General features: G+C 47.8%; 1 protein-coding gene across 1 annotated transcript in view; it reads left to right on the top strand.

Annotated features, from left to right (window-relative positions):
• Positions 1-25825, top strand: part of ZC3H3 (zinc finger CCCH-type containing 3) — a 195816-nt gene that overhangs the window by 135673 nt on the left and 34318 nt on the right. Inside the window, exons 6-9 of the mRNA XM_070940245.1 lie at positions 13412-13499; positions 16414-16572; positions 18545-18614; positions 24916-25047. Coding sequence (XP_070796346.1) covers positions 13412-13499; positions 16414-16572; positions 18545-18614; positions 24916-25047 — 449 coding nt within the window. The remainder of the gene's footprint in view (positions 1-13411; positions 13500-16413; positions 16573-18544; positions 18615-24915; positions 25048-25825) is intronic.

Raw genomic sequence — 25825 nt, 5'->3', positions numbered from 1 at the left:
TTCTCCTCCTCCTCCTCCTCCTCCTCCTCCTCCTCCTCCTCCTCCTCCTCCTCCTCCTCCTCCTCCTTCTTCTTCTTCCTCCTCTTCTACTTCTTCTACTTCTTCTTCCCCCCCCCTCCTCCTCCTCCTCCTTCTGGAGAAGTGGCTTCTGGAGAACCTTCCAGAACTGTAAACTGCTCAGAGTCACAAGGTATTTGGCTTTAAAAGAACAGTTTGATCCAAATCGATCTCCAACCCCGATGAAAACGGGGAAAAAGTTAATCAAGCTTTCTGGAAAAAAATGTGGCAAGATTCCACAAGAGAGTTAAAAGCAACGCTAAGGAGGGAAACCCTGCAGGTTGGAACTCTGGCTCCGACTGAGATGTTCCCTTTCAACAACCGAGGTCTCTGAAAAAAATATCAATCTCAGTAGCACAGCTTGGCTTGTAGTTTTCCTGAAATGGAATTTTATTCTGGTGGTAAAATGGGGCAAAACTCGCTTAACAACTGTCTGGCTTAGCAACAGAAATTTTGGTTGTAAGTCAAGGGCTACCTGTATATAAAGTTTTTGCAAGGTTTTTATTGCACAAGCCCAGGAGCTGGCAATGCCTGACAAACTGGGAATAAATAAGGAAGAAAAAAGATCGTCCCATGGCTGGCACAGAGCCGGCACAGAGCCAGCATAAATTAGACCAGGGTTTGCAAACCTTGGCAACTTTAAGCTGGGTGGACTTCAACTCCCAGAATTTGCCAGCCAACTTTGCTTGCAGATTCCTTTAAATGGAATTTTGCTTTCCAGCAATGACAGTAATTCTTCAAAGTTATAAATTGGTAAAGTTTGGTAGGCAGGGCAGGATTTGGGAACCAGGCGTCTCCAAACTTGGCAACTTTAAACTGGGTGGACTTCAACTCCCAGAATTCCCCAGCCAGCATGTTCCGACGTTGAATATTGGAAATCATAATCACACAATTGTTGTTTCTATCAACATTGTAATTGCGAACAAGACCACATTCTTGTGACTGCGGGGACGTTGCAACAGCCGGAACTAGGAGGATTCGGCATAAGTGGTGAGATAGGCAGGAGTACCGTGAGGTAAATCTAACAGCATACAGAGCGCACAGACACCCACAGAAGAAAAAGGCGGGAAAAAAGGGAAACGCCCCCTCCACAGCCAGCAACCAATCATAGTGCAGATTGCCTCATGCATGAGTCTACAGCTCAACTGCAGCTGTGTGTTCTGACCCATTGTTCTCTACTGTTCCAGCTACTACATTTTAATATCCTAATGGAAGAGATGCTAACTTTTGGGTGATCCGTTGATTTATTTTCCAACATTTGGGAACGATTCTAGATCTTTCTACAGCCCAGGAGTAGATGGTTCTTGTGATGGACTGCCGGTTAGACCAGAGGTGTCCACACTTGGAAACTTTAAGACTTGTGGACTTCAACTCCCAGAATTCCCCAGCCAGCATGTGCTGGCTGGGGAATTCTGGGAGTTGAAGTTCACAAAGTCTTAAAGTTTCCAAGTGTGGAGACCCCCTGGGTTAGATTAAGATTACGGAAAAAGGATCCGGGAAAGCAGAAGTACCCCCAAACAATTCACTCTGGACTGGGTTACAAGTCCTTGAAAAGCATTGGGTTGGACCGTCTTTCGCGATTCTGTCCCAAATCCCATTCAAATCCCATCTCAAATTCTCTTCAGCTCCATCTCCCGGTCGAGATCTCCAGTTCTGTTCTGTTTTTTTTTAAAAAAAAAAAAATTAAAAAAAAAAATCTGCCAGCTCAACTTTCATCCTTTAGTTCAGCCTTTCTCCTGCCACCTGCCTGAGTGGGTCTTCTTAATGCTCCAATGGGACAAATTATCTGGAAAAAAAAAGGGGGGGAAGGAATCATTGCATCGGTTTCACGCTCCCGCTCTTCCTCCTTTCGCCAGGATCTGCACACGTTTTCATTTTCTATCTGCAGCTCCCAGCGAGATAATCCGCGGTTTAAGCTAAATCTCCACCCTTTTCACCTCGGAGATGAGGCGCCGCCGTAAGCATTTCCTGTCCCTTCTTCTTCTCTCTCTTGCCCCCCCAATTCCCCACCCTCCTTCCCTGCCTCTTGTTATGGGAAGGGGCTGCAAGAGGCAGAGAAGGCAGCTGGGGACCATTTACCCGCAATCCACTTTGCGCCCCTGATTGGCAACCGAGACGTCTTACAAACTCATTCCTTGCTCTATTGTTCTGTTTCGCTTCTAGTTTGCCTGTGTACTTTATTATTTTTAATTCTCCCGTATTAAAACGTTTCAGTCGGTGCTCTTTCCGATTTTATTTTTAGCTGAAAGCGTTACGTTTTCCACTTTTTGTTTTGTTCCGCCCCCCCCTCCGGAATGGGGTCAACAGGCATCATTACTGTTGGCTTGTCGTTTTTGGAAAGTGGGTCCCGTCTGGGGGCTTTCCTTCCCCCTGCTCTGTGTAGCGGAGAAAGGGGCTGCCGGGTGGGAGAAGCATTGCCAATTGGATCACAGCGTAGCCGAGAGGGCCCAGGTGCAGCACGGCCTCCTCGCTCCTGGGATTCTGCTCAGCTCAGCTCTCCAGCCAGCCAGGCTTTCCCCCTTGGAGCTGCCGTACTCAGAATACCCGTGATTTCCCCCCCCCTTTTTTTTAGTTGGGTTTTCAAAAAGATTATAAAATCCTGGAGCTGGAAGGGAACTTGGAGGTCCTCTAGACCAACCCCCCTACTCAAGGCAGGAGTCCTTATACCAACCTGGACAAATGGTTGTCCCATCTTTTCCTGAAAACAGAGAGGGAGGGGAGAAAGGGAGGGGGGGAGAGAGAGAGAGAGAGAAAGGAAGGAAAAGGAAGGAAGGAAGGAAGGGAAAGAAAAAGAAAGAAAGAGAAAGAGAAAGAAGGAAGGAAAGAGAAAGAAAGAGAAAGAGAGAACATGCAATTATAGGTCTGGCAGGGAGATCTTTTGATAAGTTTCCTCTGAATTCTTTTCTTCAACTGTTTGTTGCGTTGTTTTGCCTGCATCTTCCATCAAGGAGTGTGTGAGTGTGTGTGAGAGAGAGAATGCAGTCGAAGTGGTATTACTCAAGCTACATGGTTGACACTTTAACTCTTTTGACAATAACACAATAATAAAGGTAGAGGGGTCCTTGGATATCTTCTAGTCCAATCCGTTGCTCTAGGAAATTGAACAAATGGCTGTCCAATTTCCTCTTCAAAGCCTCCAGCGTTGGAGCCCCCACAACTTCTGGAGGCAACTTCTGTTCCACTGATTAATTGTTCCCACCGTCAGGAAGTTTCTCCTTAGTTCCAGGTTGCTTCTCTCCTTGATTAGTTTCCACCTGTTACTTCTTGTGTTGCCCTTGGGTGCTTTGGAAAATTGGCCAACCTTCTCTGTGGCAGCCCCTCAAATATTGGAACACATTCTTGTAAAGGATGAAAGTCAGGTCTTTCTACTCTTCTTAATTTGGGAAAATCTGCTTTGTAAGTGGCTCTTAGTAGAGACAATGTTCACTCAGTTCTGCTCTTGAACATCTGGTTTTTATTCTCATCTGGGACTGTCTGGGTGCCAATGGGGCAGCATCAAACTGCACTTTCCAGTTCGCTTCTCCAAAACATCCAAACCATAACCTTCATGCAGGGACCTCTTTCCTCCACCCACTTATTCCAAATTTGGACAGAACCCACCTAGAAGAAAGAAAGAAAGAATTAAAACAAATTTCAGCAAAGCAATAGAACCGCAGGGATGGAACGAACAATTTAATCAGTGGAACAACTTGCCTCCAGAAGTTGTGAAGGCTCCAACACTGGAAGTTTTTAAGAAGAGATTGGATAACCATTTGCGTGAAATGGTATTCGGTTCCCTGCCTGAGCAGGGGGTTGGACTAGAAGACCTCCGAGGTCCCTTCCAACTCTGTTATTCTATTCTGCTATAAGAACAGCAAATGTGATTCAGCTCCAAATCTTAGATTTTTATAAACGCTGTGCAAGTAGAAATACGAACATCCCTGCCTGATGCCCGGAATATTTTTTAGGGAAGCTAAACTCTTCTTGAAATTCGCACCCGATTGCTATAGCCGATGTTGCCGGCTTCTGGAGGGGAGAAAGATAAGCATTTAGCCCCACCAGCTCCTTCTTTTTAGCTGCCTGCACTGGCAGGGGATTGTGGTCCAGGTTGTACCTCCGTCCAAACCTTTTGCAATATCGGCGGCCAATCACGAGGCTGCCAGAACTGATCAAGTAAGCCATTCATCTCTGCGAGGGGAAGGAAACGAGTTCCTTTCTCGGAGCTTGTCCGCCGTCGGCCTGCCGGTAGGAAGAGTGGCAGATGTGGACGGCTTCTGGGGAGAGGGAGGAGGCCGGGGTGGGGTCCCTGACACCGTCCCTCGAATTAAACAGGCGTCCCTGCAAAAAGCAGATTGGCCTCTCTGGCAGCAAGAAAAGAACCCGGTTCCAAAATTCAATCAGAGTTTTGTGTGCGCCGAGAAGAGCTCGGTCTTCCTTGAACGTGGCTTGATTGAAACGATTTCAGGGTAAAAACTGTCGGAATGGGTCCGCTGGTTAGACGAAGTCTTCGTCTCTCCGATGCCAGCAAAGGACTTCAAGCTCGAGCCGTTTTTTGGGGTGCTTGGGCTCTTCAATCCCCCTTGTAGTGGATTTTCTAATCAGAGACTGGATTTTCTTACGGGATCATTGGCAATTTGGACCCTCAGAATTTCGGAATAAAGCCCGTTGAGAACCTATATTGTGCCAGGCTCCCCACCCCGAGGGAAGGCTTGCTAATATCGAAATGCAGGGAAAATACTGTCATACAATGTGTAATTCTGATCACTACGTATTTCCGATGCTTCAAAAGACACCAAAGGTGATTTTGACGGTAAAGGCTGATAGAATTAGCCACAGGGTGGAAAAAAAAAATGTCCCTTCACTTAACACCAGCATCCCATAATCCTAGACTCCAAGTTTAAAGGGTTTTAAACTTGGCAATTTTAAGAGAGATGGACTTCAGCTCCCAATATTCCCCAGGACTGCCTGGGGACTTCTGGGAGTTGAAGTCCACAAGTCTGAAAGTTGCCAAGGTTGGGCACCCCTGGCATAGAGTCTCTTGCTTGAGCAGGGGGCTGGACTAGATGACCTCCAAGGTGCTTTCCAACTCTGTTATTCTGGCTTCGTTGGAGTTTTACCTCCTTCCCTGGCAAACCAGGTATGCTCAGAAGCTAATTCCTTTAGCATGCTGCTCTTCCCCCCCCCCCGGCGCTAACTTCTGGCTTGGGCCCTGCCAATTTGCCCAAGCGTCTGCCTGCTCCGTTTATCCCTGGCCGAAAAAACCCACCGGTGCCAGGTGTGCTTGTAACCTTCCACCTTAATCTCTGCGTCGGAAGTCCTGATGTATGAAACGGCTCCTTATTTTCGGCAGCATCTCCCAAGGTGTCAAGGAGTCAGAAATGCATTAAGCCGCCCGCCACTCCCCAACTGGTGTGTGAGAGAGGGGGCACCCCAGATCTCCCTCCTTGCCTCACCCAGCTGCTACTCAACAAGGTTACGGCCACGATTGGGAAAACGGAGTGATTTAAATCAGGCGACTTCCTGCTTTCCAACTACAATCCCCTTTCAAGAGGGGGGGGGGACTTTGTTCTGTTGAAATGGGGGCAGAAGGGAGAAGGAAAGGCTGGTGGGGGGGTGGGGGGGGCGTTGCAGGCAAGAGGCTTTTCAAATTGCTAACGGCGGTACCAGGGAAAACAGTGTTTTGAGTTCCGAGCCTGCAACTTCACCGAGAAAGAAGAGAGGATGGGTAGCTTGCTGGCTGGCTGGCTGGCAGACCCCCAGCAACCAGATGTTAAGATTTAAATGACCCCCAAGTAGCTGCTGGTGCTGATCGCCTGGAAGGCTGATGAGGAAGAATAATGAAAGAAATAAATTTTCCCCCGTGCGCAGCCCTCCAAAATGTTTGGTTCAGCACTAAAGCTTGTGGAACGGGAAAGCAGGGGCGCCCTGGGTGGGGGGGTGGGATGGGTTTGCGTGCCCTGAAGCTACCTTAGCTAAGGCAGCTCTTTTAAAGGGTGACAAGGAAAACCTTGCAGGTTAAGCAGTTCGGCAAGACGAATTGCACTCGGGAGGGCAGGAGGCTGCCTGGCGGAGTAACTAGCATTGCGGCTTTCTTGCCAACCAGGTAACCTCACCAGGGCTCGTTGGGTCGTGAAACAAACATCTGCAAGAAGATAGTGGAAGTCAGAGATCACCAAAGACCCCGGAGTTGTCGTCTTCTTCCCCTTCTCCTCCTCTTCTGGTTTTCAAACTCCACTCCTTTCTAGCACTGATGATGCAACCTAGTTGGGTCATGAAATGTCTGCAAGAAAACATTCCTGTTTCAGCAGGCCGGCCTGGCCTAACTTTCCCTTTATATTGCTTTTTGATTTTATTTTAAACTGGGATGTCTTGAATTATCTAGGACCAGAGTGTTTAGTATATTTTAATTGGTTTTTTTATTAACGTTTGTATTACATGTATTTTTATCGTTCGCTGTTCACCGCCCTGAGTCCCTTAGGAATAGGGCGGTATATAAATTTAATAAATAAATAAATAAATAAATAAATAAATAAATAAATAAATAAATAAATAAATAAATAAATAAATAAATAAATAAATAAATAAATAAATAAATAAATAAATAAATAAATAAATAAATAAATAAATAAATAAATAAATAAATAAATAAATAAATAAATAAATAAATAAATAAATAAATAAATAAATAAATAAATAAATAAATAAATAAATAAATAAATAAATAAATAAATAAATAAGAAAACCACCAAGCTCGGAGAGAACCAAGGACTCCACACTCCTCCTCTTCTTCCTCTTCCTCTTCCTCTTCCTTTCCATAAACCTAACTCCCTTCTAATATTGATGATGTTGCCTAGTTGGGTAAAGAAATGTCTGCAAAAAAGCTACCAAGCTTTGAGTCCACCAAGGACTCCACAATCCTCCTCCTCCTCCTCCTCCTCCTCCTCCTCCTCCTCCCTCCTGCAAACCCCATTCCCTTTTAGCACTGATAATGTTACCTAGCTGGGTCATGAAATGTCTGCAAAGAAAACCACCAATCTTGGGGAATCACACAGTTCAACCTTGAGCTACAAATATTCTCTTCTTTTGGTCTTTGTCCGGTGGCAGTTGGATTAGTCAGTAGCTCCCAAGGCAGTTCTGCTAAAGGGACTCAGTGAGGATTGCCTGTGGTTATCTTTGCCTGATCGGCAGGCCTGCATCCCTCTGGATCTGTGGCTCATGCTAGAAATGTACCCTTTGGGCTGTCAAAAGACCACAGAAAAAAGTGTGGTTGCGTTGCAAAAGCTTGAGCTGGCTACTTTTCCCACTGAATGTGTCTCCCAGCCAGTCACATCTGTTTGGCAGTTCCTGGCCCACTGTGGGGGTTTTTTCCAAGGACTCAAGATCACGTGAAGTGTTAGTGCCACTTTACTAAGACCACAGTTGGAACATCGCATCCAGTTTTGGCCGCCACGATATAAGAAAAGGTGTTGAGACTCTACAAAGAGTGCAGAGAAGAGCAACAAAGATGATTAGGGGACTGGAGACTAAAATACATGAAGAACGGTTGCAGGAATTGGGGTATGTCTAGTCTAGAGAAAAGAAGGAATAAGGGTGACATGATAGCAGTCTTCCAGTATTTGAAGACTGCCACAAAGAAGGGAGGGGGGGGTCCACTTACTCTCCAAAGCACCAGAAGGCAAGACGAGAAGCAACCTAACAGTGAGGACAATTAACCGGTGGAACAGCTTGCCACCAGAAGTTGTGGCTGCTCCATCACTGGCTGTTTTAAAGAAGAGACTGGACAGCCACTTGTCTGGAATTGTCGAGGGTCTCCTGCTTGATCAGGGAGGTGGACTAGAAGACCTCCAAGATCCCTTCCTATTGTATTATTCTGACGCTTCATGGTTCGTGTCTTCTGTTTTATTGAGAGCTTAACGTGGCTGAAGGCTGGCTGTTAAACTAGTTAAAAGAATTACAGAATAATATTTGGAAGGGACCTTGGAGGTCTTCTAGTCCAACCCCCTGCTTAAGCAGGAAACCCTATACCATTTCAGACAAATGGTTATCTAATCTCTTCTTAAAAACTTCCAGTGTTGGAGCATTTACAGCTTCTGGAGGCAGGCTGTTCCACTGGTTAATTGTTCCAAATGTCAGGAAATTTCTCCTGAGTTTCAGGTTGTTTCTCTCCTTGCTTAGTTTCCATCCGTGGCTTCTTGTCCTGCCTTCAGGTGCTTTGGAAAAAAATAAATCACCCCACCCCACTCCTCTTTTGTTTTGGTTTCATTTACGCTTGGTGCTCCTCAGCCCATCAGCCACCTCCTCGGGATCCCCTGGCACCATGGAGCATTGGGTACATCAACCTCCCTGTGTATCCAGCAGGAGCTGGGACTGTCGTGTTAATTCAGTGGGTGATTCTGGCAGGGATTAATAAGATCTCATTTGTAACATCGCATCACTTCTTTTCTTCAACTCCTGCGAATGTATCGATAAGGTTTCCGGCAGCCAAGGTGGGTTCCCTGCTCCGCAAAGGCAGCCCCTCTGGGACCTGCCGGATACCTTTAGGATGGTCGTATACGGAGGGGGCTGCAGTTATTATACCAGGCAGCGTTAAATCTGCCAGTTTGGAAACAATTCATCCAATGCCACCATATACAGCATTTGCTGCCACTGTGTACACTTAAAAAAAAAAACCCGAAGATAAAAACTATTGCAAACTAATAACAGTAGAAAGTAAGAAAAAAGAAATAAATCAAAGAGAAGGGTGAAAGAAAGAGGGGGGGGGGAGCAAAATTAAAATAGAAAAGAAAGAAAAAAGATATAAAGAACTAGCTTCTCGTCTTTTATGGTTATAACTACAATTATAAATTTACCTCTCTCTCTCTCTGCGGTTACCGGGTAGCTCTCTTCTTTCTATAATCTATCCTCTCGAATCATCAAAATCATAAATCATAAGTTCATTTTTTCCCCCCGTTCATTTCACGCAAAATAGCCTATAAGGGCTTTCCAGCCAGCAATAAACATACATAATGTCTTTTCTCTGATCAAAGAAGTCAATTTTGCCAACTCAGCAAGTTCCATCGCCTTCGCCAACCGTCCCTCCGTCGTGGGCAGAGCCAAATCTTTCCATCTCGCTACGGTTATCGTGCAAAAAAACCCCCTAAGTTTTGTGACGTTTCCCCAAGTGTTTGTGCATCCATACCAAAATAGAAAAATCTATCTGGTTTCGATTGCACATCAATCTTTAAAATCCTCTGAATCACTGAATGGATTTAAATCCAGAATTTTCTAGTTTTTTTATGTGCCCAAACATCTTATTCGCCGTTCACATTCCCCTCCTAAATTCAAAACACCTTCATGCGTTCCCGTGCCAAGAAAGGTTGTAAGATGGGGCAATACAACTGTCTCGCTTAGCAGCGGAAATTTTGAGCTCAGCTGTGGGTCGTAAATCGAGGACCCTAACTCTAACCCCTCGGAACGTTTTTAACACCTTCCCTCTTTTCTCTTAGCATCTTCGGTTTAATATCTTTTTCCCAAGCAAGTTCGGTGGTGTGCATTTTTTAACACCGGGAGGTGTCACTTGGTGCCTTGCGGTTCTTGCCAAAATTTCCACCGCGAAGGCCTCTTTCCTCGCAGTGTGGCACCGTCAAACAAGCAGAAACCTGGACACTGGGGTGTTTCACTTGGTCTTTAGCGGGGTGGGGGTCTCCTTTCCCTGCAGCTGGATTCCACAGGTCCCTCTGATGCCCACACACACACACACACACACACACACACACACACACACACTTCATTGCGACAACTGCACTGGGCACTTTATTTACCCAAGGAACAGATGGGGCTGTGCCGTCAGCAGTCGGCCGCGTGACAGCCCCGGTGAAGGGAGCACCGCTTGACGCACTATCAAATTCCACTCACTCTCTTAGGAACACAGTCGGGTTGGCAGGTGAGTGACGGAGGGATGCTCATCCCACCTGGAGTGCTGCCGGCACACGTCTCGGCTGCCGGCGCAGGAACTCCCACCGCGCCAGTTGGAGCCACGTTGGCAGGTGAACGCCTAATGAATAGCGAAAGCCTCTCTTTGGGGGCTACTCCAGCCTCGGACCCCAAATTTAGACAGCCCAGTTCAAAGAAGACTGGTCCTTCCTGGGTCATCTCCCTAAACCTCTTGAAGATTGTCCAGAACTCAGGGGCCGGACACCTGCTTGGCTTTGCATGCAGGAGAGCCAGGTGGAAGGGCAAGGCTTCCAAAGGAACGATACAGAAGACCAACAGAAGGAGGCCTTTGCAGCTCAGGGCTGAACTGTGGGGTCACAGGTGGTCTCTGAGTTTGGTGGTTTTCTGACAGATATTTCATTACCCTGCTAGGTGTACGTCAAAATTGATGTCTCTCTCTCCCTTCCTCCCTCCCGCTCTTCCTCCCTCCCTTCTCACCTTTCTTCTCACCTTCCTTGTCCTTGGTGCTCTCTGAGCTTGGTGGTTTTCTTGCAGATGTTTCATGACCCAACTAGGCAACATCATCATCGGTGATGCCTGCCTGCCTGCCTTCCTTCCTTCCTTCTTTCCTTCCTTCCTTCCTTCCTTCCTTCCTTCCTTCCTTCCTTCCTTCCTTCCTCCCTCCCTCCCTCCCTCCCTCCAGCCCTTCCTTCTTTCTTTCTTTTTGTCCTCCTGGTTGGGGAAGGCTGAGCTGAGCCATTAGAGGAACTAGGGACCCGATCAACTTAAGTCCTGGTCAAGGCAAGTGTCCGATGGAAAGAGAAACCAGCTCATGGAGAAAGCTGGCCAGGAACTGCTGGACGCTGCTGGATGCTTTGCTTCGTCCTTCTGAGTTCATGAATTTATAAAGTCGACCCGGCAGTCCATCTAGCAATTCGGCCAAATGGGTCTTGCAGAGGGAGATGGAGGTTCTGGAAGACTTTGATGGACTTATGGTGTGGGGTGCCCCACCTGTCTCTTTCACTGGCTTCTGTGATTGGGGGGTTGGTGTTGAGCAGGCAGGGCACTGGTGGGGTCAGATTTAAGAGCTGCTAAGTGACTCCAGGACAAAGGCTACTAAAGAGCATCGTTTTGAGATCGCTCAGGATGCAGATTGCTTTGTCTGTTGGTTTTGTTTCTGTTGTGTAAATTAGAATTCCTGCTGCAGTGGCATCCGAGTGGTTTTATCCTTTATTGATGCCGGCCACTTAGATTTCTGGTGTGCGCATCAATCAACATTTTTCTTTCTGTTTGTCTCAACACTTCCCCCACATCTCTGCAACGGGAGTGAAAAGGAGCTTCACCAGAGCATCGGATCACACCTGGTGTAAGACATCTGGTGCAGCTTTCAGAAGCAAAGATCTGTCGTTGCCCCCCCCCCTTGAAACTGGAGGGGGGGGATGCAGAGAAGCTGCCAGGACTGGATCTTGTGGGTGCCCGCAGGACAGGGGTCAGGCTCAGGCTCACTGACCAGTGCCAGGGAGCACAACTGAGGCACGGACAGTTTGCATAATGCTTCCCCTTGATACCTTGACCAGGTTGCGTTGCCTTTCACCTGTCCACCACAGCAGTGTCCAGTAAACAAGACCGTCTCCTGTTTCTTTGCAGCTTGACCTTTGCCTTGTAGGTGGATTTTTGCCAAATGCCAGAGATGGACAATTGAACACTATAAAGACTCTAATTCAATGTTTTTTTTTTTTTCAACTTTGGCAACTTTAAGATGGGCTGGCTGGGGAATTTTGGGAGATGAAGTCCACCCAGCTTAAAGTTGCCAAGTTTAAAGGTACCTGGTTTAAAGCATCCCAAATCCTGTCCTGCCAATCAGACTTGCCAGTTCTCCAAACTATTCAAAATTTCCGCTACTGGTTCTTCAGAACCTGTCAGAACCTGCTGGATTTCACCTCTGCTTTAAACCAGGCGTCTCTAAACTTGGCAACTTTAAACTGGGTGGACTTCAACTTCCAGAATTCCCCAGCAGATTGCTTGCAGATTTCTTTAAATGGAATTTTGTTTTCCAGCAAGGACAATAATGTTTTAAAGTTGTAAACTGGTAAAATACCACCTCTGGCTGGCCAAAGAGTGGGGTAGGAATGGAGGTTTTGCAATATCCTTCCCCCAGGAATGGGGAGAGAATGGGGATTTTGCAGTATCCTTCCCCTGCCACACCCATCAAGCCATAAACCACCAAGCCACACCACGCCCACAGAACCGGTAGTAAAAAAATTTGGATTTCACCACTGGTTTAAAGCGTTCCAAATCCTGCCCGATCAAACTTTACCAGTTTACAACTTTAAAACATTACTGTCCTTGCTAGAAAATAAAATTCCATTTAAAGAAATCTGCAAGCAAAGGTGGCTGGGGAATTCTGGGGGTTGAAGTCCACCCAGCTTAAAGTTTCTAAGGTTGGCAAACTCTGGTCTAATTTATGCTGGCTTGGTGTCAGCCATGGAACAATATTTTTTTCTTCTCCCTTGTTTATTCCCAGTTTGTTTATTCCCAGTTCCTGGGCTTGTGCAATAAAAACTTATTGCTTATTGCTTAACGCACTGTAAGCCGCCCTGAGTCTCCGGAGAAGGGCGGCATATAAATCAAATTAAAAAAAAAAAAAAACAACCTTGCACAAACTTTATATACAGGTAGTCCTCAACTTACAACAGTTCGTTTAGTGACCGTTCAAAGCTACAGCAGCACTGAAAAAGCACTGAACCACTTTTCACACTTACGACCTTTGTAGCCTCCTGATCGTCATGTGATCAAAATTCCTACGCTTGGCAACTGACTTGTATTTATGATGGTCGCAGTATCCTGGGGTCATGTGATCCCCCTTTGCGACCTTCTGACAAGCAAAGTCAATGGGGAAGCCAGATTCACTCAACGACCGTGTTTCTAACTTATCAGCTGCAGTGATTCACTTAGCAACGGTGGCAAGAAAGGCGGTAAAATAGGGCAAAACTCACTTAACAACTGTCTCACTTAACAACAGAAATTTGGGGCTCAATTGTGGTCGTAATACGGGTAGCCTTCGACTCACAACCAGAACTGAGCCCAAAATTTCTGTCGCTAAGTGAGACAGTTGTTAAGCAAGTGTTGCCCCTTTTTGCCATTGTCGTTAAGTGAATCACGGATGTTGTTAAGTGAATCACATAAATCTGCCCCCATTGACCCCGGGGCATAGTGCGACTATCATAAAAAAGACCTCAGGTGACAAAAATGCCCAGATTTTGACTTCATGACCATCGGAACGCTGCAATGGTCATAAGTGTGGGGAACAACAGTCACGAATCTCTCTTTTTCGGCGCCACTGTAACTTCGAACGGTCACTAAGTGAATGGTCGTAAATCGAGGACTGCCTGCAAAGCCTACCTACGTGTTAATTCCTAGGGCTTAATTATCTCTCTGAACTGCTTCTCTTTCTCTCCTGCAGCCTCACGGCCCGACTCGGCGCCTGGCACTCCCGGGTATTCTCCACCGGGTTGGCCAAACCGGTCGATCACCAGCCGCTACATTGCCAGGTTAGTCGCGTTCTGGAAAGAGCCCCGGGGTCCTAGGCGCACATGCGCACCCTCACCCAAGAATAGAATAACAGAGTTGGAAGGGACCTGGGAGGTCTTCTAGTCCAACCCCCTGCTTAAGCAGGGGACCCTATAGCATTTCAGACAAGTGGTTGTCCAAGAGCCTGGATAGCTCTGCAGACTAAGCACTGTAATTTAACACCAGCTGTCTGCAATTAAAGTAAGTTCGAATCTCGCCAGGCTCAAGGTTGACTCAGCCTTCCATCCTTTCTAAAGTAGGTAAAATGAGGACCCAGATTGTGGGGGCAATAAGCTGACTTTGTATAAAATATACAAAAGTATGAAGGCTATCGCTGAGCACATTGTAAGCCGCCCTGAGTCTCCGGAGAAGGGCGGCATATAAATCATATTAAAAACAAAAATCTTCTTAAAAACCTCCTGTGTTGGAGCCTTCACAACTTCCGAAGGCAAGCTCTTCCGCTGGTTAATTGTTCTCCCTGTCAGGAAATTTCTCCTTAGTTCTAAGTTGCTTCTCTCCTTGATTTAAGAGCGGGGGGAGTGGCAGCCAGCCATTGGTGGGGGGCGGCCCTGCTACAAATCTCCAAATCACTTGAAGTTCTCAATCCCCTTTAAAAAGATCTGGGATTCCCGAAACGGTTCCCTGGGAGACCCAACAGGTCCCAGCCTTAGCACGTACCTGGTTGGGGGCCTGATTTTCGAAGGCAACGGAAATGGGGCAGGACCCCCTCAATCAGCAGTCGGCACAGACAAACATCCCAAATTTAAAGCCAGTTTGGGGTAACGGTGAAAGCCCTGGCCTAGAAACCAGGAGTCGGTGAGTTCCAGTCTTGCCTTAAGCACGAAAGCTGGATTGATCACTAGGACACTGGGAGTTTTAGTCCTTTCTTAGGCATGAAAGCTGGCTGGGTGCCTTTGATCCAGTCGCTAGGAGACAGTGAGTTCTAGTCTCGTCATAGACATGAAAGCCAGTTCGGCCACTTTAGGCCAGTCACCAGGAGACGGTGAGTTCTAGTCCTGCCTTAGGAAGGAAAGCTGAATGGGCGACTCTGGGCCAGTTTCTTCGTCGCGGCCCACCTGACTGGGTTGTTGTTGTGGGAAAATGAGGAGGAGGAAGGAGTACCAGCTATGCTTGCCGTCTTGAGTTACTTATAAAGGTGGGATGAAAATCAAATGGATAAATAAAAAAATGAGACTTGGTCCACTGTGACAATTTGTCTCAGGGACCAGAATATCGCCTGCTTTAGGTTGTGACACTAAATCAAAATCCCACCTCCTTGGTCAAATGCCAGGTGAGCAGCTTGGACATGAGGGATCTCTTAGCCAAGATCCCCACCTCTGTCTCCTGGGAGCAACGGAACCTCTCATCCACAGCCCACAAGCCCCTTCCCTTAAGTCGAAGAGGGGCTCTCAGAGCAGGCCCCTTCCATTCGGCTTAGATGTCCTCCTTTAAATTCTCTTATTTGTTTTCTCGCCTTTCGAAGTGAATTTTGGAGGTTGGCAGCCGCCTTGAGCCAAGAAGACCAAGGGAGGCTCAGAGGGAGATTTTAATACACATTTATGCACCGCAGTCATTTAATCCCGGCAACGGAGCCGCCGACGCAGGTTAACAATGCCCAAATTAATGAATCCCGATAGATCTAATTTCCCCATCACTATTGAAAGAATTGCTTGAATGTTACCAGCACCCAGAGGGCCGATCCCTGCTCTTTTCAATAAGTGCTTTAATAATGTCGTTCCGACGGTTGGCTACTCAATACTGAGTGAATTAAAGTGATCGATACCCACATTATATGCAATCTGGACGTAGGAAGTCCCCGTTCTCCTGAAATTTCAATCTGTTCTCCGCCCTCCACATCATTTCGGTTTCTGCTTTGGGTGGTGGGTCTTCTTCATTTTTTTCTTCTCTTCCCTAAACCACCCCATCTACACCCCCTAACTGCCCCCCCCCATCAAGGGGAGAAACCAGAACAATGAAAACTTGGACCGCATGTTTTCTGAATCGTTTTTATCCCAGAGCTATAATTGCACTCAACCATGAACTAAAGGGCCACCATCAGTGAGCTGTTGGACAGCATTACTTGGTCTGCTGTGTGGATGTTTGGGTGGTTTAGGGGTGGGGAATTTGTGGTGGGTGGGAGTGTGTTTGGGGATTGTTATGTGTGTTGGACCTGGTCTTTGGGTGTTAAGTGAATTTCCTTGTATGGGTATACTGTGTATACACATACAATAACAATAAAGTTATTATTATTATTATATTATTTAGAATTAAGGAGAAATTTCCTAACAGTGAGAACCATTAACAAGTGAAACAGAAGTTGCCTCCAGAAGTTGTTGGTGCTTCATCACTGGAGATTTTTAAGAAGAGACTAGACAGTCACTTATCTGAAATGGTCTAAGGTTTCCTTCTTGAGTAGGGGGTTGGACTAAAAGACCTCCAAGGTCCCTTCCAAGTCTGTTAGTCTGTTATCGGAAGAGCCAATACTGCACCACCAGGAAGAGCCTGGTGGTGCAGTGGACTAAACTACTGTTAAAGTAGCACCTAGCTGCCAGCTGCCTGCAATTAGTGCGAGTTCGAATCTCACCAGGCTCAAGGTTGACTCAGCCTTCCATCCTTCCGAGGTAGGTAAAATGAGGACCCGGATTGTGGGGGCAATAAGCTGACTTTGTATAAAAAAAGAACACTGCTTAGGGGGAGCCGAAAGCCCTACTAAGCAGGTATATACAAAAGTATGAAGGCTATTTCTTAATGCATTGTAAGCCGCCCTGAGTCTCCGGAGAAGGGCGGCATATAAATCAAACTAATAAAATAATAATAAATCAAACTAGTATTGTACTCTGTAAAAGGCCTTGCCTAACTCTGAGCTCTCCTGTCTGCTTCTGTCCCTCCCTGCAGCCGCGCTGTGCAAAGGAGCTTAGCCATCATTCGCCAGGCCAAGCTGCGGAAGGAGCGGAAGAAGGAATACTGCATGTACTACAACCGTTTCGGGAAGTGCAACCGCGGGGAGAGCTGTCCGTACATCCACGACCCCGAGAAAGTGGCAGTCTGCACCAGGTCTCTTGTCTTTTGTCTTCCCCGTCCCCTTTCGGCCAAAAATTAGAGGCTACAAACCAGCTATAATCTCACCTTTTAATACCTAGATCAGTGTTTCTCAACCTCGGCCACTTTCAGATATGGGGACATATGAACCGTATGACTTATGAAAACATATGAAGAACGGTTGCAGGAACTGGGCATGGCTACTCTAGAGAAAAGTAGGACTGGGGTGGGACATGAGAGCAGTCTTCCAGTATTTGAGGGGCTGCCAGAAACAAGAGGGGATCAAGCTATTCTCCAAAGCACCTGAAGAAAAGACAAGAAGCAGTGGATGGAAACTAATCCAGGAGAGAAGCAACCTGGAATTAAGGAGAAACTTCCTGACAGGGAGGACAATTAACCGGTGGAACAGCTTGCCACCAGAAGTTGTGGGTGCTTCATCACTGGAGGTTTTTAAGAAGAGACTGGACTGAAATGGTATAGGGTCTCCTGCTTGAGGAGGGGGCTGGACTAGAAGACCTCCAAAGACCCTTCCAGCTCAATTCTGATTCTGATTCTGACTTCAACTTTCAGAATTCTGGCTGGGGAATTCTGGGAATTGAAGTCCACCCATCTGAAAGTGGCCAAAGTTGAGAAGCCCTGCTCTAGTTTCTTAACACAGTTTAGTTTTTTTTTAATACAGGTAGTCCTCGACTTATGACCACAACTGAGCCCAACATTCCTGTTGTTAAACAAGACAGTCATCGAGATGAGTTTTGCCTCATTTCACAACCTTTCTTGCCACTGTCGTTAAGCAAATCACTGCAGTGGTTAAATTGGTAACCCGGTGGTTAAGTGAACCTGGCTTTCCCCATTGACTTTTCTTGTCAGAAGGTCGCAAAAGGGGATCACATGACCCCGGAACCCTGCAACCTGTCATAAGAAGAATCAGGGCCACACATTCAAGTTTCCATGCCTATCCGCAGGAATTTAGTCAGTTAATGATTGCACTCAATTAGTGCAAGGTAGAGTGGTGCGGTGGGGTAGAGGCGGAGCTCTCGCGTCACAATCAAGAGGCTGTGAGTTCGATCCTAGGTAGAGGCAGATATTTTTCTCTCTCTTGGGCACAATGAGAATATATCTGCTGAACAAAACTCCACACTGGCGACAGGTAGGACATCCGGCCAGGAAAACACTCTTGCTAGCTCCGTTCAGTTGCCCAGACTCCACCCCGCAAGGGATTATGGGGTCGTTAATTGACGATGATGATTGGCTCAATTGGTTCAAGGTAAGAGTTAAAAGGCTTCAAGAAGGCCTGTTTGTGAAGGACTCTGTCCTTCTACAATTGCAGCGATTTCCTTAACAACCATAGTGAAAAAAAGAGTTATAAAACCAGGCAGAAGCCACTTAATCATTGCCTTGCTTTAGGACAGGGGTCTGCAACCTTAAATACTCAAAACAGACATTTGGCCCCTTTTCCCAGAGAAAAGAAAACACCGGGAGCCACAGAACCTGGGTGGGCGTGGCCAACTCGATGTCACTCACTTCCACCAGTCACATGACCCCGCCTAGCCACGCCTACCCAACCGGTCATTAGGGCAGAGAACCAGTTGTTAAAAAACACCGGGAACCACAAAATCCTTTTGACGTATCTCTCTCTCCCCTCCCTCCCTCTCTCCCCCTCTCTCTGTATCTCTCTGTCTCTGTCCTGGCTGCTTCTCCATCCCCCGCCGTCGCCCTTACCTTCTCAGGCCAGGCGAGGAGTGACTGGGAGGGGAGGGTGAGGGGTGGGGCCAGCCAATGGTGAGATCACCTGATAGGGAGCCACAGCAGAGGGCCCAAAGAGCCACATGCGGCTCCGGAGCCGCAGGTTGCTGACCCCTGCTTTAGGAACTGAAATTCCACTGCCCAGTTGTGGTCGTAAGCCAAGGACCACCCCCCCCTCCGGCGAGGTCTTCTTCCTTACTCTCTGCATGTCCTAAGTCGACCCTCTCTTTGGTCCCCTTGACAGATTCCTCCGCGGCGCCTGCAAGAAGACGGATGGGACGTGTCCCTTCGCACACAAGATTTCGAAGGACAAGGTTGGTTTGCCTCGGTCGCTAAGTGGCTCTCTGCGGAGACAGCAGCAGTGGGGGTGGGGGTGGGATGCTTCCGACACTTTCTAATCTCCTTCATTTGCACATCCCTCGACGAAGCGTTTTCCCACAGTTACGGGGACGCTTCCCCCTAATGACAGCAGAGTGTGTCTCTTGCACCAACTTGAAGCATCCGTACTTTAGCACATTAAGCCGGGTGCCGCTCGGCAGCACCTGAGGCTGCCTGGCTGCCACTGTAGTAGGGATTACGGGGATAAAGGGTAGAGCAGCTGAGGCCCTGGCCAACACACACACATTCACGTGCTTGTAGATGTACCTCCAGGCTCATTTGCACCTTGCACCCCGATTCCTTGGCTATGCAAAAAAAAAAAAAAAAAAAAAAAAAAACAACAACTCAGTTTGAAGAACACCTGTGATGACCCGGGGCACGACACAGAAGTGACACCGGCAGCTGATAGTTCAAACCGCCCCTTTATTGCTCCAACTTTCTCCCAAATGCTCCCACATTTCTGGCAAGTGATCACACACGTACACACCTCTAGTAGCCTCTGGCTGCAGAGTAGTCCAGCACAACGGCTGCAATCCAGCAGGGCAAGAGAATAAGTCAATGAGTCCAGGAAGCAAAGGAACAAGGCAAGGAGTCCAGGAAACGTCCAACTTCAGCAACGGCACACAACACTCCATGAATTCAGTATTTGTTCCTGACAAATGCCCCTCCCCACAGCATCTCCTTAAGTCCCCAGGTATGCCTTGTGAAGAGGGGCGGGGCGCTCTCCTCCCCAAGTTGTTGGGTCAGCCTGCACTGTTCCTGCCTTCTCTCCACTCTCCGTGTTCGGGGATCAGGAGGGGGTGGTCCTTGCTCATCGCCTTTGCTCTGTCTCCGATGTTCACTGCTTCGCCTCTTTTGGTCATCCTGCCCCCCTTTCTCCCTGCCTACAAGCCGTCCCAGTCCTGAAAGGCCCTGGCCTGACTCGGCCTGCTCCTCCTCATATTCCAACGAAGCCCCCCCTTCAATCTTCCAGCTCTTCTTCCTCCACAGATTCACGCTCCGAGGGGGGGGGCATGACAACACCCTCCAAGCTCAGCATTCTGGAATGCTAGCTACCATATAATCCTAGCTACCTATGATGATCCTAGCTACCATATAATATCGGGCAGCACGGTGGCTCAGCAGTTAAGATGCTCGGCTGGACTAGAAGACCTTCAAGGTCCCTTCCAGCTCTATTCCGATTCTGATTTCGGATTTGTTGGCTGGAAAGCCAGCAGCCCAAGTTCGAGACCCGAGCGCCTCGTGATGGGGTGAGCTCCTGTCCTTACCCCAGCTCCTGCTAAGCTAGAAGTTCAAAAGCACTGCTAGGTTAGGTACCACTTTGGTAACAGCGCTCCGTGATGACATCACGGTCACATGAGCACGAAAATGTCTTAGGACAGCGCTGGCTCAATGGCCTTGAAACAGAGACGAGAACTGCCACAACTAGAGTCGGCAAGATGATAGCAGTCTTCCAGTATTTGAGGGGTTGCCCCAAAGAAGAGGGGGTCATCCTGTTTTCTAGAGCACCCGAAGGCAAGACAAAGAAGCAACGGATGGAAACTCATCAAGGAGAGAAGCAACCCTGGAATTAAGGAGAAACTTCCTGACAGTATGGACAATTAACCAGTGGAACAGCTTGCCACCAGAAGTTGTGGGTGCTCCATCACTGGAGGTTTTCAAGAAGGGACTGGAACAGCCACTTGTCTGAAATGGTATTGGATGTCCTGCCTTAGCAGGGGGCTGGACTAGAAGATCTCTAAGGTCCCTCCCAACTCTGTTAATCTGTATCTAACTTCGCTCTGCACAGCTGCTGACCCAGCAGGTAAAAGCCCAGCTGGCCAGATGTGCCGACAGGATGAGAAACTGCTTATTTACTTATTTTTGTGTGTGTGTGTGCAGAACAGCTGGCTACGTCCCTTCAAGGCTGCCTCTCCCGGAAGGCTTGCTTTGGCCAGGGGCTCAGAGAGCAGGTCTCCGGAAAAGCAGGAAAAGACTTTAAATTTTGCAGGATCCAGTCGGGACCGACTAAATCTCTGGTCAGGGCGACCGACCCAGATTGGATCCTGCAACCCTTGGAACACGTCGATCCGCCTTCATGCGTGAGATTGAAACTGGCTGAGCGACGCCGTGTAATTTCTGGCGAGGACGGATGTGCCTCCCTATTCAAGGGTCCTTTTGTAACGACACAAAAATAGTTTTGCCACGGATGGGTTGTCTCGAGTTGTCTTGTGTTTGTGTGTTTGTGTGTTGTCTTTTGCAGTGACAAGGTCACCTTTCCATACAGGAAGTCCTCGACTTACAACCATTCAGTTAGTGACTGTTTGAAGTCACAAAGCCACTGAAAAAAGTAACTGTTTTTCACACTTAATGACCTCCCCGTAGTCACGTGATCAAAATTCGGAACGCTTGGCAATTGGTTCGTATTTATGACAGTCGCCGGGTCCCCCTGGGGTCTGGTGATTCCCCTTCTGATAAGCAAAGTCAGCGGGGAAGCCCGATTCACTTAACGACCGAAGCAGTGATTCAGTTAACAAGTGTGGCAAGAAAGGTCGTAAAATGGGGGGCACAACTCACTCAGCCCATGTCTCGCTTAGCCACACTAAGCTGGCTCAATTGTTGGGCTCGATTGCAGTCGTAAGTTGAGGAATCCCTGTACTTATCCCGGGGGGTGTCACGTGATCCACTTTTGCGACCTTCTGGCAAGCAAAGTCAACGGGGCAGCCAGACTCACTTAACAACCGTGCTACTTAACAAGCGCAGTGAATCACTTCACAAGAAAGCCGTAAAATGGAGCAAAGCTCACTTAACAATGGCCTTACTTAGCAACGGAAAGTTTTGGGCTCAATTGCAGTTACAAGTCAAGTTTACCTGCATCTCAACCTCGGTCACTTTAAGATAGGTGGACTTCAGCTTGGAAATAAATGTTGTGGCTCAGTTGCGGTCGTAAGTCGAGGACTACCTGAAATCCACGCAAGGGACACAGTCCTTTCCTTTCCTTTCCTTTCCTTTCCTTTCCTTTCCTTTCCTTTCCTTTCCTTTCCTTTCCTTTCCTTACCTTACCTTACCTTACCTTACCTTACCTTACCTTACCTTACCTTACCTTACCTTACCTTAGACTTAGAATCACTTTATGGTCACTTTGAAGGCACACTAATCGCCAGGTGCTCAAATGAAATTTCAGGGTATGCAGCTCTCCAAGGGTCTCCACCTCCAACATACACGACATCAACACGACACAAGTATAAATAAATAAATAAATACAAAATTATGCCTAGGCCCACATCTATTCTATGACACAGAGAACCACACAGTCTAGTTCGAGTGTATACATGTACGTGGGGGAGAAAAAAATGTTTAATGTTTATATATGCTGTTTTACATTTCAATATTTTATTTTATCTACCTACCAGTCCAAAGATTGCTTCTTGCCTCCTTCCTTCCTTCCTTCCTTCCTTTTTCATCTTCTTTCCTTCCTTCCTTCCTTCCTTTTTCTCCTTCCTTCCTTCCCTTCCCTTCCTTTTTCATCTTCCTTCCTTTTTCATCTTTCTTCCTTCTTTCCTTTCTTCCTTCCTTTTTCTCCTTCCTTCCTTCCCTTCCCTTCCATTCTTTCCTTCCTTCCTTCCTTCCTTCCTTCCTTCCTTCCTTCCTTCCTTCCTTCCTTCCTTTCCCTAACGCGCATATGCTCTTGCCTTCTTTTTCATTTTTAACTTTTATATGTACTGTTTTCTATTTTCATATTTTATTTTATTTTTATTTTATTTTATTTTATTTTATTTTATTTTATTTTATTTTATTTTATTTTATTTTATTTTATTTTATTTTATTTTATTTTATTTTATTTATCTGCCCTTCCTTCCTTCCTTCCTTCCTTTTTCCATCTCCTTCCTTCCTTCTTTCCTCCCTCCCCTCACATTCGCCCTTGCTTTCTTCTTATTTTGGATAGACGGATAGATAGAATAGAACTTCATTGTCACTTCGCTTGTACCCTAATCGGCGTGCGTTAAAATGAAATTTCGTTGCCCGCAGCTCTCAAAGGGTCACCGTCTCCCACAGACGCTACCCAAACACGACAAAAAATATCAGTACATAAATACAAAATTATGCAGGGGCCCACATAGATTCTATGACACAGAGAAACATTCCCGCTGCATTTGCGAGCGAGGGAGAATTCCCTTTGCTTGCCCAGCACAGAACAATGCGACCCAAGAGAGCTCCGTCTTCCGGGGCTTTGAATGCGAGCAGAAAAAGGGTGGGGGGTCTGCTCCCCACATTCAGCCCCGTGGCTGGGCCAGGCGAGCTCCCTCTGCTTAGGGGAGAGCCGCTTGCTGGTGATTTATAGCCAAGGGAGGCGGCTGCCCGCAGCATGGGCTGGCTTCTGCACCTGATCCTGTAGCTTCCTGTTAATCTGGTAATTACCAGAAAAAGGTGGCCCCAGCCTCGTTTATCAAAGCGGGACCAAAAGAGAGCAGCTGGCGAGTTAATTCCTCCAGCAGACATGGGGGCTTGGACCTTCCCACACACCTGAGCGGAGCCCCTTCTTTTAAGGCCCCTTTCCCACCCACCGAGGTGTGCCCAGAGGGAGCCTCCAGCCATTTCAAGGGACCTTGGAGGTCTTCTAGTCCAGCCCCCCCGCTCCCCCCCTCAAGCGGAGAAACCTATCCCATTTCAGATAAGTAGCTGTCTGGCCTCTCCTTAAAAACCTCCAGGGATGGAGAGAAGGAGAATGCATTGTGGGGCAAAGGCCCTCCATCTCCTGGCCCCATCCTGAGTGGGCCCCGGGGCCTCTCATCCCGACGACGGCTGAGATCGGAGACGAAGGTTAGTGGCAGGCTGGGGTTTGGGCCGAGGAGGCAGGCTGCTGCTGCAACAGCTTTTCCCCTTCAGGGGACTTGACAAGAATCAGCATTTTTCTCCCTAATAGAGCTTCAAAATTCTGTGGTGAGCAATTTGGAAATTCACGTTGAGTTTCGGGTTCATTAGCTGCCGGCTCGCGAAGGCGGGGCGCCTCGTCGGAGCTGCCTAATATGGCCGCGGCGGCGCGAGCGCTTTGCGTTAATGTTGCCGTTATTTGCAGGGACGTAGCCGGGTGCAAACAAGGTTAATTGAAACGAGAACGCACTTCTCGGGGTAATGGCTCAGCCCCGGCAGCTGGGAGGGGCCCGAGTCCTGCATCGGGGTGGGGGCTTCGTTATCCTCTTTTTATTAGAGCTAATTTGATCGCTCTATCAAAAGCTACATTAAAGGCGTCCGTGGACGGTCACGCCACGGCCGATCGCCAAGAGAGCCCTGGAGCCCTCTCCTTTATTGGAGTAGCCTGCAGTTAAAAGACAATTAAAAATAAACTCTTTGCTTTTCAAAACTCCCTTTGTTTTCCTTGCCTTCTAGCTTGCCGTTCCCTCCCTTCCCCCCTCGCTATCTCACACGACAGGAAGTCCTCGACTTACAACGCCGTTCGAAGTTTCAACGGCCCTGAAGAAGGGTCTTACGACCGGTTTTTCACACATACGACCATTGCAGCATCCCTACGGCCCCACAATCAAAATTCAGATGCTTGGCAACTGGTTCATGGTTTATGAAGGTCGCAGAATCCCGGGGTCACGCGATCCCATTTTGCAACAAGCAAAGTCCATGGGGAAGCCAGATTCACTTAACAACCGTTGTGGCTAATTTAACAAACGCAGTGATTGTCTATGGCAGAGGTCTTCAAACTTGGCAGCTTTAAGACTTGTGGACTTCAACTCCCAGAATTCTCCAGCTGGAGAATTCTGGGAGTTGAAGTCCACAAGTCTTAAAGCTGCCAAGTTTGAAGACCCCTGGTCTATGGAGATACCTCCAAGTGGCCTCAAGGACTCTCTAAAAGTATAGAAATGACCAGCTGTCTGCAAGGAATATCAATCCTTCCATTCCCCACCATAAAGTCAGAGCCGAAGAAGATTCTTGGAGGAGAAACGAAACATCTTCAAAGAGAGTCTAGTTGCCTCTTGAAAAAAAAACAGCTTTGGGACAACCAGGACCTGTAGGACTGAGAATCTCCATAGACATTTCACTCCTCCTAAGTTTTTTCACTCTTCATAAGACTCTCCTCCAGCCCCTTCATTGCCCTCCATGCAAAATTGCAAATACGGCCTCACCAGTGCAGCGTAGAGCGGTACTCCCACAAAGTAGAGGGGGTGGGTTTGGCAGTTGGTTTGTTGTTTTTCTGGCTTGCAGAAGGTCCTCGCTCAATCCTCCTCTCTCTGTGCTTCCCCCCGTCAGATGCCCGTCTGTTCCTACTTCCTGAAGGGAATCTGCAGCAACAACGACTGTCCATACAGCCACGTCTACGTGTCCAGGAAAGCAGAGGTCTGCCCGGACTTCCTGAAGGGCTACTGTCCCTTGGGAGAGAAGGTGAGGAAGGGGGCCACAGACCCAGCAACTGGACTGTCTTGGTTGTTGAGAGAGAGAGAGGGAGGGAGGGAGAGGGAGAGAGGGAGGGAGGGAGGGAGAGAGGGAGGAGGAGAGAGAGAGAGAGAGAGGGAGGGGGAGAGGGAGAGGGAGGGAGGGAGACGGAGGGAGGGGGGGAGAGAGGGAGGGAGAGAGAGAGAGGGAGGGAGAGAGGGAGGGAGGGGGGAGAGAGGGAGGGAGGGGGAGAGGGAGGGAGAGGGAGGGAGGTAGGGAGGGGGAGGGAGGGAGAGGGAGAGAGGGAGGGAGGGGGGAGAGGGAGAGAGGGAGGGAGGGGGGAGAGAGAGGGAGAGAGAGAGAGAGAGAGAGAGAGAGAGAGAGAGAGAGAGAGAGAGAGAGAGATCACCATCTGGATCAACGGGGAAACCAGCTTTGCTGCCGTGATCCACTTAACAACGGTGGCAAGAAAGGCCATAAAACGGGGCAGAGTTCACTTAAAAAATGTCTCCCGTAGCAAGAGAAATCTTGGGCTCAATTGTGGTCATAAGCCAAGGACTGCCTGTAGTCACTTTAAGATTAGAGGAACCATTCTGCTCCGTGACTGCTTTCGTATCTGTTGCTGCTTTCAGATTTGAGCACCAAATGTTGGTATTTTTGATTCCCTTCTTGGAATCTGGGATAATTTGAAGGGGATTTCAGGTAGTCCTCGACTTACAACCACAATTGAGCCCGAAATTTCTGTCATTAAGTGAGACATTTGTTCAGTGAGTTTTGCCCCCCATCT

The sequence above is a fragment of the Pituophis catenifer genome, unplaced genomic scaffold (assembly GCF_029215685.1).
Source record: "Pituophis catenifer annectens isolate HBS135680 unplaced genomic scaffold, rPitCat1.0.hap2 SCAF_3, whole genome shotgun sequence".
Lineage (NCBI taxonomy): Eukaryota > Metazoa > Chordata > Lepidosauria > Squamata > Colubridae > Pituophis > Pituophis catenifer.
This window is presented reverse-complemented; position numbering and strand designations above follow the sequence as displayed.